The sequence below is a fragment of the Dermacentor andersoni genome, chromosome 3, assembly GCF_023375885.2.
Source record: "Dermacentor andersoni chromosome 3, qqDerAnde1_hic_scaffold, whole genome shotgun sequence".
In the NCBI taxonomy this organism is placed as follows: domain Eukaryota; kingdom Metazoa; phylum Arthropoda; class Arachnida; order Ixodida; family Ixodidae; genus Dermacentor; species Dermacentor andersoni.
In genome coordinates, this window is record NC_092816.1 from 161619297 (window position 1) to 161635501 (window position 16205).

Here is a 16205-nt window from a genome sequence, read left to right on the forward strand (position 1 = left end):
GGTGTTCGCAAAAAAGTGGGGCCTGATGGAAAAACTGGCTCGCGGACTTGCTGTGTTTGAGTGTGCCGTCGTCACTGCAAGGCCACCAAGGCAACAAGTGCGCATCACATTCTTTTTTCTTTTTTGCTGCCTGCTTACGGACTGTCTTTTTTTTTTTTTGAGTGGCAAGTCTGTAGCCTCTCATCTGCCACTGTCAGTTAATTAGTACATTGCTTACAGTGCGTGAGTGGTCCAGGTTTTATGCCAACTACGTATTAACAAGGCTTTACTAATTATGCTGCACAACCATTTTGGCAGAGCTGGTGGAACACAGTGAAATAGGCACAAAAAGCCCCAATAAAGTGCCAAAACAAATTTTCTGGCTGAGTGGCATACTCGATGAATGGCAGTTTGCACTTCTTACAAGTAAAAAAAAAACTTTCGGGGCATTTCGTGCGCAACTGTGGCATTGGAGGGCGATCTATAATCAGTTCACTGCAGTTAGCGCATTTCATTATATAAAATCGGGCCACATTGCTCACAGCAAAGTGCTGCCATGTACATTTGAGTGTGTGCCGCCAACCACTTAACTATACTAACATCGCAATGGTGCTGCCACCTGTAGCTCAATCTCGCGGTGAATATGCGGACTTCACCTGCTTTCGATGTGCCTAACCAAAAACTATAGATGTGTTGCGTTTACATAAGTGCGCCACAGTGTGCACGGAATTGCAAATAAGCGAGAGATACGAGCCATAGAGACGTCACTTTGATAAATTAAGAGTGTGCAAGGTTGCCCATGACGCATGCGCACACAGATGTACATACACCGCAATCATTGCGTCGTAAGTACGCTGTCGCACGCGAACGGAATTTGCTGTGCTATATTCTGGCCTAGCTTTTTCCAGTTTCAGTACCGAAAATGGCTACTTTTGCGAGCCTGTCACGTTTCAGGCGTAACACTTTGCGCAGGGGCTGCTTTATTTGAAACAAAGCTTTCTACGCAGTGTAAAATTTAGTCGCAGGCGGCCTTTAAAGCATGCCTACAAAAACTATCACTAATTCTTGAGGTTCTGAGCTGCCGCTCTTTGTAATGCAATGACACATCATGCAAAGTATTGTTTTGTGACAACAAATTCCTAGTCATTTTTAAAAGGCTGCAAACAAACTTGTGCTTGCAACATTTGATGCGGTCTGTCTCTGAAAAGAAAAAATAAACATTTTGCCGTGATAAAAGAAGCTATTATAATCTGAAAGTACAAGAATGCTATGCTGGTCAAGTTGGTTTGGTAACATAGCCGAAAAAAAAAACATGGAAACTAAATTACGGACGTTAATTCTGGCAGTGCCTGCATTGCGTCCCATTTTTGCATATTGTCCACAATTTTACACTGTTCTTGTTTTAATGATGCTAATTTCAACATTCTAGAGGAGCGCTGGAGTAATACGCACTGCTGTACGAATGACAGCACATACAGCAAACCCTTGTTACAAAGAAGTCTTTGCACAACAAATGGACTTCATTGTAAGCACTAGTTTGTTAAATGCAGAAAGGCCCTATAAGAGCTATGGTAATACAGGAAATGCGGTTCAACAATACGGGCGCTTGTAGATTACTTCTCGAGAATTCAACTCGGGTTCATTGACGTACAATATTCTTGGAACAGTTAAGCAGTCTCTTAGGAAGCATTCAAAACAAGGTGCATCCAACTACATATAGTAAAGGCTTACCGGCTGTGATGGGTTGACGATGTAGTAGGCAAAATGGAACATGTAGAGCTCGAACGCATCTTGGACAGAAGCGGACACACAACAGGGTCAAGGCCAACAACAGAGCCCACCACACCTTTCAGCCACATCATACTCTCAGAATCCCTCACTCGCAAGCAGTAAGAGGGCATGATCAGCAACGATGTTGTAAATGCGATAGCATGTTTTTTTTTCCCATTTTGAAATTAACAACTGTCTTTGACTGTTATGGCCATTTTTGTGATGGGTGGTTAGTAGCCGGTGATCAGATTTTGCTGCCACTACAAAGGGCATGTGAACTCATGCAACAGAGTTGCATGGCACGTCCATAGCTGAACAACAGTAAATATATCAGATTAAAAAAACTTTTGAAACCTTTCATGCAAACATAGCTTTCAAAAGCTTATCAGTCATAAATATGGCATTTACAGAGCTAAAATAAATATTTAGTCAAATTTTATCAAACATCTAGGGCTACTCTGGAAGTTGTGAAGATTGGCAATAGCAACAATGCAAAGGATAAAGCTTTACTCTGCTGAATGAATTCTTCGTAATGTCGTCTAGAGTTGTGCGTGAGTAAGCGAATAGCTGAACCTGCCAGCATGTGCTGTTGTGTGGCAGCTTCAGGGCATGTGAAGGTTTCGGTGCTGTGATTGAGCACTAGGCGAACGATTCTCTCCCCCTGTGGTGACTGCAGGAGAAAGCTAGAGATGCGCTGGCTAACAGTTCTTAGAAAATTGAAAAAAAATTAAATTAATTAAAAAATTAAATATCTGCTCCCAGCCCTATCTGACACACAGATTAGGCTTTAACAACTCTAGCTGTTATAGATCACGAGATGTTACTGTATTTACTCGCATAATGATCACACTTTTCTGTCAAAAAAATTGACGCAAATTCAGGGGTGTGATCATTACGCAGGTGAAATTTTCCGCAGAAAGAAAAAAAAAATTTTTTTGCATCCCCCTTTTGCTGCGGGGATGACAACAGGTCAACAAACAGGCGGCCGGCGGAGCAAGCCGAACACGATTTTTTTCTTCTCATGAGTACATTATGTGCATTGAAACAGTTTCTTTCGTATTAGTAATGAATAATATCATTAATACCAGCAAGCTGGCGGCAATAATGTAGCCATGTCCACTTTGAGGGGGAAGAAACAGAGACGGGCACGCTTAGCTGCCAGTGACATAGAAACACATGGCGCGCATGCTGCGAAAACTGCAGCATTTGTCTTTACTACTACCCTAATACGGCACGTTTCCGTTAAGGGTGGGCGAATATCTTGGCCGTGTTACAAGCGTCAGCGTATGAATAGGGTACACTTCTAACATATCGGCGTACATGTGGCTACTATCGTTGCCGCTTGCGATTTGTTGCGTGACCACGAGTGCAGATGAGAGGAATCGAAAGGCACCTTTTTTCAGTTCAGTTCACGTAGCATTCGACAGATGGTAAGCATGATCATCATTAGCTAGACTTGGCGCACAACATATTGCTGCGGCAAGTTCGGGGTGCAATCATTATGCGGGAAAGAAAAAAAAAATTGAATTTTAACAACAAAATTCAGGGGTCCGATCATTACGCGAGTGCGATCATTACGCAAGTAAATACGGTACTTCGAGAAACTGGTAATGTGACCAAAAAGCGCTTTGAGAAAATTGAGAAAAACAAACAAAGACTATTTTTATTCGCATATTTACAGCTGAAACAGCCTAGCAAATAAACACCAGGCACGTAGTCTGGTTGACCTTTAGGACCTGCATGCCACTTTTTGAGGGATCAGTGCAAGTTTTCCGTTGATTCATGCTTCTTGGCCGATGCCACAAACCGGTTTGGATCCTTTTGTGTCATGCAGCTGTGACTAATGCCCATGACACATGGGTGCCAGTAAGTCCTTTAAACAAAGGGACATGTACTGGAAAGGCATTCACACGAGGTGACGCATGACAAAAGAGTAGCTCCTTCCTAGTAAGGGCCCCTTGCAGAAAGGGAGATATCCAAGCTACTTTAGGGGCATGAAAGCGCAGCCTTGTGGGCAGCCCATGAACAGAAAAGTTATTAAAGCACTTTGTAGTCTTGGCGATTTTATTGCTTCCAAAAAATGTTTTTTACAGTTAGAAGATGGCTGATTTGTCTTCTGTATATAAGTGTATAACAGCTGTGTCTTACCAGTACTCACGTAAGGGGCAGAAACCTGGAGGCTTACGAAAAGGATTCTACTTAAATTGAGGACGACCCAATGAGCTATGGAAAGAAGAATGATGGGTGTAACGTTAAGGGATAAGAAAAGAGCAGATTGGGTGAGGGGACAAACGCGAGTTAATGACATCTTAGTTGAAATCAAGAAAAAGAAATGGGCATGGCCAGGACATGTAATGAGGAGGGAAGATAAACGATGGTCATTAAGGGTTACGGACTGGATTCAAAGGGAAGGTAAGTGTAGCAGAGGGCAGCAGAAAGTAAGGTGGGCGGATGAGATCATGAAGTTTGCAGGGACAACATGGCCACAATTAGTACATGACCGAGGTAGTTGGAAAAATATCGGAGAGGCCTTTGCCCTGCATGTCCATGTTATGCATGTCCATCAATGAAAACACGTCCTTGAGAGCAGTCTGTCTGTTCCTCATAGCCTGCATGGCATGGGCAAACCAGAACATTCACAGTGAATGTGTTCATTTTGTTACACCTATGAACATGCAGGGAGTTCCATGTCGACAGTCGTGCCATAGTTTGCACACATCAAAAGCAACTTCAGAGTGAGTATTCACATTTATCCTTGCAGACTTGCAGATCACCGTTGCAGGTTTTGTATTTGGCAAGTGATAATAAAGCATTCACTGCATCTAAATTTACGATTGCGAACGTAGTCCCATCACACGGACGAGCCATGCCATCTGGACCATTGCTAGAGTGGAGGACAACAATAGTTTCTTTTCTTAGCTTCATTTTTTTTTTTATCTTCCATGTCTGAGGGTTGCTGATAGATTGTGTCTTGACGCACGTGAACTCTACTCGAAATGTTGGCAGCTGATGAGCTTATCGCACTGTCTGTGGCAGACATTAGGCTCATTAGGCCTAGCTTGGTGGTATCGAAGACTTCATCACTGAGCGCGGAGGATGCAACATCCTGGGCATTTTGCGGTGCCACATGGCATTCTCTGAAGTTTTCATTCAGCATTCGTCATACTTTATTTTGCATCAAACTTGTGCCTTATGTGAAATTTCTGCTGCGCTTCCTTGCTGGCACAGCGAAAAAATGGTTTATGTCCATGTGCGGCACAGAGAGGGGAGCAGACAGCAAACATGAACTTCCACTAATCGGGTGGTGCCCTCAAGTCATGTGCACCCAGTGACGAATAGGAAGGCATGCTGGTACATTTTTTTGGCGGCACATTTTCTAAAAGGCCAATGACTGATAGAACCCGATCTGGTGGGAATTTTGAAGGCGAAAAACTGCACTTTATAATGAGACCAAAATGTCTATGCAACCGCATGCGCAAGAGCAAGTGCGTGTCGGAAAAAAAGTGACATTTTGGTGTTAACTTCGGCTCTGATTCAGCTCGTATGCAAGCACAAAATGATACTGCGGCTAAAATATTAATCACCTAAGTATAAAATTTGGTATAGTAGACATCGTTAATTCGATTCCAACCGAAGCACCTGGCTTCGTAGATGTAGATGTAAATTACAGATGTCTGCCAAATTTTTTTAGTGATTCTGATCATACATTTTTCTGGTTAGTATGTACTTTTCTCGCTTTCATCTTAAAAACATATTAACGAGGTTCTACTGTAGTTACAGTCTATCAAACTCAAACCGGAACTCATCAGGAGTTAAGTTTTACAAGGGTTTCTCGCAGAAATTTGACAGTTTCTCAGCTATGGTGCCTTTGTGTTCGACACGCAGGGTTCCAGAAACAGCATGTAGGGACGTGGGCAGCAAGACAAAGGGATGTGAATTTGCGCCCACAACATTTACCTATGCCAGGGCCACTACGCATAGGGAGCAAGCACGATTGCAAGATTAGACCGTAGGACCCCCATAAGCTGTCTCATTAGTTAAGCGTGTAAGTTTTGTCTAAAACAAACAGAAATTCGCGTGCAAACAGTGGCACATACATCAAGAAATGCCTTGGTAGGCATCACCAATGCAAAATTGTTGCTGGCTGACTTTTTGGGCACAGAGAAGCCCGTAAAAATTCCCAAATAATTGACCAGTAAAAAAAAAAAGGTAAGTTTTCAACAGGGAATTTTTTTTTGTACAACTAGCATTACAGAAACATTATTTGAAGGCTTTTCCTATGTAATGTTGCTTTTGTAAAGATATATTTACTTGAAATTTCACTACAGCAGAGGTTACAGGCCTGTGGCCGATATTCTCACACGAAATCATGCGTAACTTGTGATGGCATGAGAGATGTGTGCAACAAGTGCTGCAACAAGTGTGCAACAACACTTGCACACTAACAACACCACAATGAAACGACACAAAGGATACTGATCTGCAAGGCAGTGGGTGCCTGTGGTCCACCTCCAAACGACGGCATCCTCCCAGTGCAGAAAGGAGGCACCCCACCCGTGCTCAGGGTTCGTTGGGTATCGGACTGGCGGTGGTTATTAGACGGGGGACAGAGAAAAAAAAACACAGCAGTCAAGGATGTCAAAGCTGAAAAGAGTCAGCAGGTCATAAAGGTCTTCTCAAAAAACGAAAGCCCAACTACAGACATTTGCAATGCATACAATAATGAAACACACGGATGACATCAACTGAGCATATAATTTAAAAATCTAAACCGAAGCTTTCATTGTGACTAACTCAGGTTTCACATCCTTCATGCTGTCCCGCCAAGTAGGACACAGCAAACCGGCTTGTATAGCATGGAATTGACCCACAAAATAGTATCAGTAAATGCAGTTGCGTTCTGCTTTATAAAATATTAAATAACGACATAGAACCTGTACATATAAAGTTGGCTCATCATCATCATCAGCCTATTTCTATGTCCACTGCAGGACGAAGGCCTCTCCCCGTGATTTCCAATTACTCCTTCCTGTCTTGCACTAGCCGATTCCAACTTGCTCACAGGAATCTCTATATACACAAATCAATAATGAGAATATTCTACTTGATATCTAACAGCTTTGATTTTCTTCAATTTCTTATACCATTGGTTATGCGACACTTTGTACACAGCCAAAACCTGCAATAATTAAATCACTGGGGAACGCAAAAAATTTCGCTTTTGCAGGAATATCGTTGGCGCGAGAATCAGATAGAAAAGACAGGTAAATTCGTTGCATAGCAAAAATTTATTGCCAAAAGTCAGTAAAGCTTACTTTGCCGAGCCTTGCCTTTTCAGCAATTCGACAGCTCTGCCTTCACACTGCAAAAAGTGGTCCATTGCCCCATCATCATCGTCGTGCTCACCGAAAAGCAAATGAATTGTGTCGAAGGTGTCTAACATATCCTGCGGGCTTGTCTTCTCTTGATGCTTTGGTCCTTGGTGTTCCTTGGCGTCGTTAGCTTCGCACAGGTTTATTATTGATGGTCTCGTCTGTCATCTCCTCACGTGCGTCTTCATCCACGCAAATGAACTCAATGGAAGCATCTCATAAAATAAGCTTATCTCACTTGCATTGTAGATGTCAGAGGACTTGTATTGGTCCAATACAAGCCCTCTGTTGTTGTTGGTCAGTAGACACGACAACATTGTCACTGGGTCGACTGCTGCTGCCTCCCTGGAAGTGACTTTTGCCACTATGTTGTGGTGGGCATTGAAATGGCTAAACCAGCCAGGGCTTGCTTCAAATTTATCGTGCACGAGCATGCACACGAAATTCAGTGCCTTCTGTTGAAGCACTCTTCCTGACAGTACACGTTATTGGCACACTGTTCACAAAACCAAGCAAACACTGCCTTGTTGACATTTGGGAACATCACAGTCGTCACCGGCTTGTTCTTTGCACTTGCACCATTTCTAAGTGCGCCAAGAATGAAGGCTTTGTTTTTCAATATTGTAGGCAGTGGGCTGCACACCATTTCAAGTTTGTCAGCGATTTCCATCTTCTTTTTGCCCTTTTCAAGCTGGGCAATAATTGAAGCCTTATGTTGCAGCGTCGAAAATGTACGTTTTTTGACTGGAGACGGCATTTTGGCAGGCTGGTAAAGCAGACTGTTTGATTGCCACACACACAAAGCCAACGTAACGCCTCCTAACACCCTTGCACACACTGCCCACACTGCGCACACAGGATCACGTGCATAGTACACAAAGTGCAAAACCCAACAAAGCATCATCAGTGTCTTCACGTGTGGATGTGGATTTGGCTAATCAGCAATTATCGATCAGCAAGCCATGCAGGTAGTTCCGCTCCACATTAGCTCAGGCTGTGATGGCGCACAGGATATGAATGTGCCCATTGCGAGGGTGCCTCCACTTCATTTTGTCTTCTATCTTTTTCCTTTTTTATTTACAATACGTTTTCGGTCAGGACGCTGCACAGTACCCGCCCATTGCAAAGAATAGACCACGATCTTCATCATCACCGCTGTGGCCTGTTGCCAGGTGCAACTGCTCGACTGATGCTTTCAGTTTTTCATCAACATACAAAAGGGCTATCCCAACTTTACAGCAGTTGGGTTATCATAAGGACAATCTGCGTGACAGACAAAAGGACTGCACACCACGTGACTCAATCACCGTTTCGTAAAATTCTGGTGCCATTTGCGTAGTTTCATTGTCAGGTTCTGCTTCATTTGTCACCTGTCAGATTCTGAAATCTAGAGCACCACAGCAAGTTACAGTGGAATCTCGATGATACGATCACGGCTAATACGAATTTCTGGATGATACGAATTTTTCTGTGGTCTCGGCCGAGCCCCATTACTTTGCAACGTGCTAGAGAACGGTTGTTACGAATCAATTTTCGACCCGCGTCGGTTGATACGAAAATTACCGAAGACACTTTGGAAATTCGAAAGTGTGCTTGGCGAAAGCCAGACGCTGCTGCCGTCTGCGCTCCGCTTCCCTGGCTTTGCTGTTCGGTGAAATGGCCGGTCGCTGCTGCCGTCTGCGCTCCAATTCATTCGCTTTGGTGTTCGGCGATATCGCCTGTCGCTGCTGCCGCTTTCGTTCTGCTTCCCTGCCTTTGGTACCCGGCGATCTAATCAGTCGCTGTTGGCGTTTCCGTTCTGCCTCCCTTACTTTCGCATCTGGTGACATGTTCATTTGTCGCATGCACATTCGCTCCTTGTTCTTCTGGCGTTTGATGTTGGGGGAATCCGGCGTCCGCTGCCGCTTCCCCGAACCGCTTGGCGCGCAATCACTGGGCCGCTTCGGAGCTATGGGTCTCACTCACTCGACTGCAACGAGACGTCTGACGAAGGAGGGGCGGTTCAACTGCCACCGCCGACGCCCGCGCGCTCGTTCTACCGCTACTGTGTGACGTCACGGTTGCTATGCGCAGCTGTGCCCCCGACCAGCGCGCCGGTGCTAAGGAGGGGAGGAGGTTGCGCCGCTGCGCGGAGGAGAGGCCTTTATTCTATGGAGAGGCCACAGTTGGCACGATTCCAGCGCACGGACGGATGCGACCGCGAGCATGAGCCCCACCGACGGCAATGAAAGAGAACAGCGCGCAGTTGCGCGATTTCTCCCTCTCTCTTTTGGTGCGGAGGCGCGGACGCGGCGCGGGACAGCGCGGAGGCCGCGAATGGGCGCGAAGAGCTTGACGCGGTGGCACTTTTGTTGCTTTTGTGCTTTTCCTCCTTTTCCGCGTGCCATCGGACGGAGTGGAGTGGCTGCTGTGCTTCGGGCCGCGTTCTGAGGCGTGCTATGGCCGCAGATGAAATCAGCGACGACACTTGCACGCGTTTTTATGGATTTGAACAAATTCTGCTAATTGACCTGACAGAAAAAGAAGCAGAAGGTCATTAGAGACTGTTTCTTCAAGAAATAAATGCTTTTTACGTACGCGTGCCTGAGTGAGTTCACCTCTCGCTCTTTAATTTAGCTAGATTTAATTGTTTGGATGATACGAATTTCGGCTAATACGAATATTTTTCGTGACCCTGTGAGATTCGTATCATCGAGATTCCACTGTATCGCGACACTACCCCCCAACCCTATTCATCCGCCGTGCGCGCAATTGCATGCAACCTGCCATGATGCTTTCATGGCTACCATTGCTCAAAGCCACAAAAACAGACCGATGTGTGTCAACGAACGGCATTTGGAAAGAGAGGCCGCGGTACAGTTCGCCTCAAAGATGGTGACCATGAACAACTTTGTTGTTATCTCATGCATTCGCCTTCGTTTGCGAGGCGGTTGGTTGGCTTTCCGAGAGTCGTGCAACTGCTGGGAATAGATTTATGTCGATTCAGCACCAAATCGTAAATTTAGTCACAGATGCCCAGTGAAGCAGCACCATATGCCTAATGGGCTAGGCAGAATGGCCGTTGTGGCAATGGGCTGCAAGCCATCACCAAATGCTGGCCACCAATATGTTCGTACGGGTGGCCCATCAGTGATCGGTCCCGAGATCAGGCGTATGCGTAGGTTGGACTGACATCTGTTGAAGCGGCATGAAGTTCATTGCCATGTATTCAACACAACCCGTGTGTCTATTGGCGGTTAATCGGCCTAATCTTCGCACATGCTTTTGCTCTTTGCGAAATACGCGCTGCTATTGTTGCCGTTCCCTCTGTCCGCGCTGCATTATTTCGATCAGTCCCCTTGACCAAAGTGACAAATTCAGCAGGGACAAAGCCAGGGTGGCCCAACCGTGGCACACTCAGCCTTTCTTTTGCGCTGAAAACAAAATGAAATGCTCGCTTGGACGGCATCGAGCACAAGGGGCTGCGCAGCGCAGGCGACATGCAGCACTGCACGGGTCCCCACATCAAATATGACGAATATACGAGAAATCGAATAGAGTAGAACCCACTTATAACGATACCGGTTTTAACAATATATCGGTTACAAGTATGAGAAGCTGCTGCACCGTCAACTTTTGTATGTTTTCTATGGTGAAATAACCCACTTACTACAATGCCCCCATGCCGCATTATCGGTTATAACGATGAAGTCTGACTACTGGGTGTCCGTGCCGAAAGATAATAGAATGCAAAATCCTTGAAAAGAAAAAAGAAAAAGAGAAATTCGAGCCACTATGCGATGCTCTCCCCCCCCCCCTCCCTCCCGAAAGCCACAGTGTGATCATTTTTCAGTCTTTTCAGCACGCCAGCCTCCTGCGTCTCTTTCCCATTGCCCTTCCACCACGCCGAACAAGAATGGGCTGCGCCCATAGCTCTATGCTGCACCACCCTCCAAAACGTGAATAGACCGCGCCAACTGCGCTGCTCCCAGATTGCTCACTGGCCCCTCATTCTGAGTAGTTCTGCCAACGCACTATGTCACTCACGCTCATCTTTGTCAGAGGCGTCAAAGTCGTTCCTGTCCACATGGTTTCTCAGCCTCGTTTGACTTGCCGCTGAAACGGAAGATGGCTGATGTGCCCGCTGATCATCGGCAATGCACGACGTTGCCGATTAAAAGAAAGCACACTGCTATAGGTTTGTAAACTATGTGCTTCTAAACGATGAGGCGATTGCCGCAAACGTGGATGCATCAGATAGTGACGGCAACGACAGCAGCAATGACGTGGTAGGGCAGGCTGCCTCAACATTGTCCTCAACACAGGAGGCCTGGCAGATCATTCAGTCCCACTGGGGATTCGTTTTCGCGAGGGACCATCCGCTGCACTACATGGAGCACTTGGATGCCTTGGAAAAGTATGCTGGCAAGCTTCGCGAAAAGCAAGCAATTCTGACGTACAGGGGATTTTCTAGTGTAAGTCAGTGGCAACTATTTGGTGAGATGCTTGTGGCGATCTCGCCCCTGCGTTTCTTCTGGATTTCTCAAGCTGACAGGAGGTGTTCTATTCGCAAATTGAATGATTCGAGGTTCACTATGATTCGGCACTATTCGAGTATCGCGTACTTCTAAAAAATAGCTTTGTGGTTGCACACACAATACAATGTTTTCATTTGTCTCATTCACGAGATTTAAACTTACAGTGCAAATATCTGATGTTGCAACCTGCCATCTACCCAAGAGCCAGAACCACAGCCGCCACTCAAAACCCAGTTCCCCGCTGTGTTCCCACCTTCTGCACATTGTCACTTAATACTGACAATAAAACTTACAGGATCTCTACCCTTCTCCCACAAAGATAACCCGTTTCAGTTTTCTTTCCAAGTGGTCAATGGCAAAATCTTTCAAAGCAAGCATCCGTCCAAACTGACAGGGAACAGGCAATTAAGAAGACACTCACAGGCAGGCATGACACCGGGAAGTCGTACTTGACACTCGCGTCTGAGAGGAGCCGATAGACCAGCAGCAGAAGTGGGCCTTCGGGACTGAGGAAGCGACGAAGGGCCTCAAATCCTGGCTGACCAAGAGAGATGTTCTGCAGGCCCCAGCCCACATTGGCACCAAAGCCAAACACATGCTCCAAGACTGTTGGCAGGTAATGTTGCAGTTCCTGCAAAGCACAGGCAAGAAATAAAGTCAAAAGTGCTTTATCATCCGAGCAAGATGCATGCAAAAACTTCACAAATTGGTAAAGCAGTCACCCTTTGGAGAGGATTGGCAATGTTAATGCAATTAGCAATCTATCTTATGACAAGTGTGTAATTGGTGATATGTTTTATATGTTACGATTATTTTATGAAGAGTGGCGCATATCCTGTGGCACATATTGAGTGAGTATTGAGTGACCCAAGTTGATGTCAAAGGAAAATGGTTACATACAGATACCGGATAGTGCATGAAGCATCCTACGAATGGTAATCAGATTAAAACTACACAGGGCCACTGAAACAGGATGTCAGTGCCGCCACCAAGAGAGTGTTTTTTTGCGATGACTTGTAGCTGTGGAACAGCCATTTGACCTTATAGCATAGGCGAAAATCTGCTATGGCACAGCAGCAAGCACTTTTGGCGCAGTGTTCAACATACACCTATATAACAGATATACACGTAGTCTCAATTTTAACTGAAACAGTCAACAAATATGGTGGAGCCGGCTTTATGCACATCAATAAGGCGCTCGGACTAAAAATTACTGAACTAGTTTCGTTATTTTTAACAGAATAGCTTTCTATGTACTCACATATTGTGCTAAATGCCGCTTCTACAATTTAGACTTGCATCCGGTTTTGCCCGTTCAATGCACTTTGGATGAGAAAAAACAAAAATGGTTTGCGCAACCATAGGGCATGTCATCAAGCCCATGCTCTTGGACGTATGCAACTAAACCGTAGTTACAGTGAAGGTGTTGACACGTTTCTTGTAATGTGCAGAAACTCTCCAGCATAGCTGTGCCATGGAATATGTGAAAGCCAATGAAATTATAATGTGTTAGGGTCAACATTTCTGATCCTGTAGGCTTGCAAAAAAGGTGCAGACTCATAAGCAAATTATACATATGTCAGCAGCTGATTACAAGTACTAATACAATAAAGTGGACAGTTTAAGGATCCTCAAGGGATTAGGGAAATTGGTTCCGCTTATCCGGAGTTCCATTTATGAGAGACATTGCAGAGAGCATTGCGTGAATACAAAATCAACCAACCATGAGGATGGTGTTCCATTTAAGCAGCAGTTCCGTTTAAGTGATTTCTGCTTATCGAGATTACACTGTATATCTTTAAAGTGGCACCGCCAACAACTATGCTAAACAATGTGCGACCAGACATTATCCGAGGCTTCTTTTAGTTTGGCATCCTGCTTGGGTGAGCTCCACACCACAGTGGTACAAGGAGTACAAAAAACTGTAGCACCAACGGCACAAAGTGGCACTACACTGAAAGATCTGCCAGAGAGAAATGCAACAGAGGTGCGAGAAAAGCAAATGGAGGACTACGGCCACTCCCATGACTTCCAGGATGATGACCATGTCCAAAGACGGCGTATCTACTGTAGGCTTTGCTTTCAGTTTTACTACCAAGGTATCATCAACAGAAAGAGGCTTCCCCTGTGTGTAACTTGATGAAGGCTTGGCGCAATTTTCTATTAAAATACCATTTTGCAGTAGCATGTTCTACCATGTTGTACTGCGTGTCCCCTTTTTGATATAGAGGGCTCTCCACGTCAAGCTACAAGTGCAGTCTCCTTGAGCCCAGCTAATATTCCAGTGATGAGTGAACAAGTACTGATTGACAGATAACTACAGATATACAGCATCGCTTTTCTTTGTGAGGCTTCGGAAGCATGTCTGATTATTTACCTGAAATTTGATGTGAAGCAATGATCACAAAAAAGATACACAGAGATGCAGGTTAAAGTGCTTGCCCCGTTTGCTTCACGCTAGACAAAACCTAAAACATGCACAAACTGGGAAACTTGGTTACTATGCTAGGGAATACGTAAACACAAGCTGCAAATCACGGGCGCTGGATGCCCCGTCCTGTTCAGAATGCCAGAAACCAACTAGCACCAAACTTTTAACATTAGTAAGTACGCCAGCTAGCTTATAAATGCAAATTTTTTTTAAGAACTATCTTTTTTCAATAATACCGTCTAGATATTTTGTTTAATCGCCTGCGTCAACTAGCGTTATTGTAGTCCCTGAGCTGGATTACTTGGAAGAGGCAGACTTGCACAAGAAATCAAAATGCATAATCGACTAATTAAAAAAATCACTAATCAGCTTACTACTTTATGGCACATATTGCAACTTACGAATTCTAATGGGAATTGTAACGGGTGAGCTTGCAAGGCATGTCACCTTAGAATGAATTCTAGGGACCACGCAAGTTTCGAGACATGTGCCATAATGCTTGCAGTAAAAATCGACTATTGTGCCACTTACCTTTTTAACATATCACCATTTTATGCATTGAAGGACAAAAGTAACTGGAACGCCCATGCATTTCGTCGCAGCCTTTAGGAATACTCTGAAACTGGAATCATTCTAATAATTCGTTCCAAGAGGATACGCCCTGCGAACTCACCAGCAGTAATTCACAAATTGCAATAGGTACCGTAAACTAATTAATAGGGCATTTAATTTGTTGATTACACACTTCAATTTCTCGTGCAAGTAATGTCCACCTCCGAGTAATCCAGCACAATAATTGGAATTATGCCGCTTGCCACAGCAATTTTAAAATATTCTGTGCGGTCTAAAGAAACATGCAGAATAGTTTCTACTTGAGCTGCTTGATCTGACCGCGAGGCCAAGTGTCAAAGCGAAAACACGAGTACAACTGCAAACGACAAGGGTCACAGCTTCAGACATAGTGAAGCACCGAGAGGCAAAGCTAACACCCGCTTTCGAAAAATTTACGCACAGCGAAAAAATTCCAGAACTGGAAAATAAATTAAACGGGGCAAATGATACTGGCAGCACAGAAGAGAAAGCTATGCCTCTGCTTCTGGGCAGACAGGTTCTGCTCACCTTAAAGGGCAGCTCGTGGAACAGGCGGCTCAGCTCGTGGCACCGCTTGTCCAATGGGTACGTGTCCAATGCAGCCACCAGGCAACCCTGCGAGCAAACATGCAAATGTGAGCCAATCACTCTAGCGCGCAATGGGGATGCCATGTTAAAGGGACGCTAAAGAAAATATCATATATACTATGCCGATGACTTAGAAGCCATACAAAACCGCGCGGCTCGCTTCATTACTTCACAATATTCAAGACATATCAGCGTAACCACCTTAAAACAAACTTTGTCTCTTCCATTGCTTGCTTCAAGGCGAGCAACTTCTCGTCTTTGCCTTCTCACTTTCTTTTACTTCACCCAATCAGGACACGCCTTCTTAAAACGCCTGTTCAGAACATCATCCCGTTTATCTCATACTCGCCCCTTGGCGGCGATAAAGTGCCGGACGACGGCGATGAGCAGCTCATTCTTCCCCCATGCCGTAACACTTTGGAACGCACTCCCAGATGACACTGTTTTGTACAGCAACCACAAAACATTTCGCGAAAAACTAAATGACTTTGTTAATGCCAACATAACCACATGAATACCACAACTATTTATTTATTGCCTCGTTGGTACTGTGTATATGTTCCGTTTTCTTTCTTTTTTGAAATTCTCTTTTTTTGTACCTATTACAACCAATGTGCACTTTATTATGTAACTTTCTTATGAAGCTGTTCGACTTTGATGCACGCCCCCCCTCCCCCCTATGTAATGCCTTCGGGCCCTTAAGGTTGAATAAATAAAATGAAATATTTGCTTGCTTCCAAAAATTCAAATCCAGATTCCCTACATCACATTTCACAGGTTCTATGCTCACATTAGTATGTTCCGAGAGAAAGATGGGCTAAAAGACCCCCATGAACCTCCCTCACTTTTGGTAACGTGCAAATATAAGCCAACTGCGAATAAGGTGCTGGTAATATTGATTGTAGTAGGTCTTACTGGGGCTTCACAATGCTTTTGGCCTGGTTCAGGTTTATTACA

At 44.8% G+C, this 16205-nt stretch overlaps 1 protein-coding gene across 2 annotated transcripts in view; it reads right to left on the reverse strand.

Annotated features, from left to right (window-relative positions):
• LOC126524201 (sphingomyelin phosphodiesterase 4) overlaps nucleotides 1-16205 on the reverse strand; it is a 118974-nt gene that overhangs the window by 94255 nt on the left and 8514 nt on the right. For both annotated transcript variants that reach the window (XM_055067362.2, XM_055067361.2), the window contains exons 2-5: nucleotides 15189-15275; nucleotides 12060-12269; nucleotides 6226-6331; nucleotides 1711-1769 (exon numbers count right to left, since the gene is read on the reverse strand). In XM_055067362.2, coding sequence (XP_054923337.2) covers nucleotides 1711-1769; nucleotides 6226-6331; nucleotides 12060-12269; nucleotides 15189-15275 — 462 coding nt within the window. The remainder of the gene's footprint in view (nucleotides 1-1710; nucleotides 1770-6225; nucleotides 6332-12059; nucleotides 12270-15188; nucleotides 15276-16205) is intronic.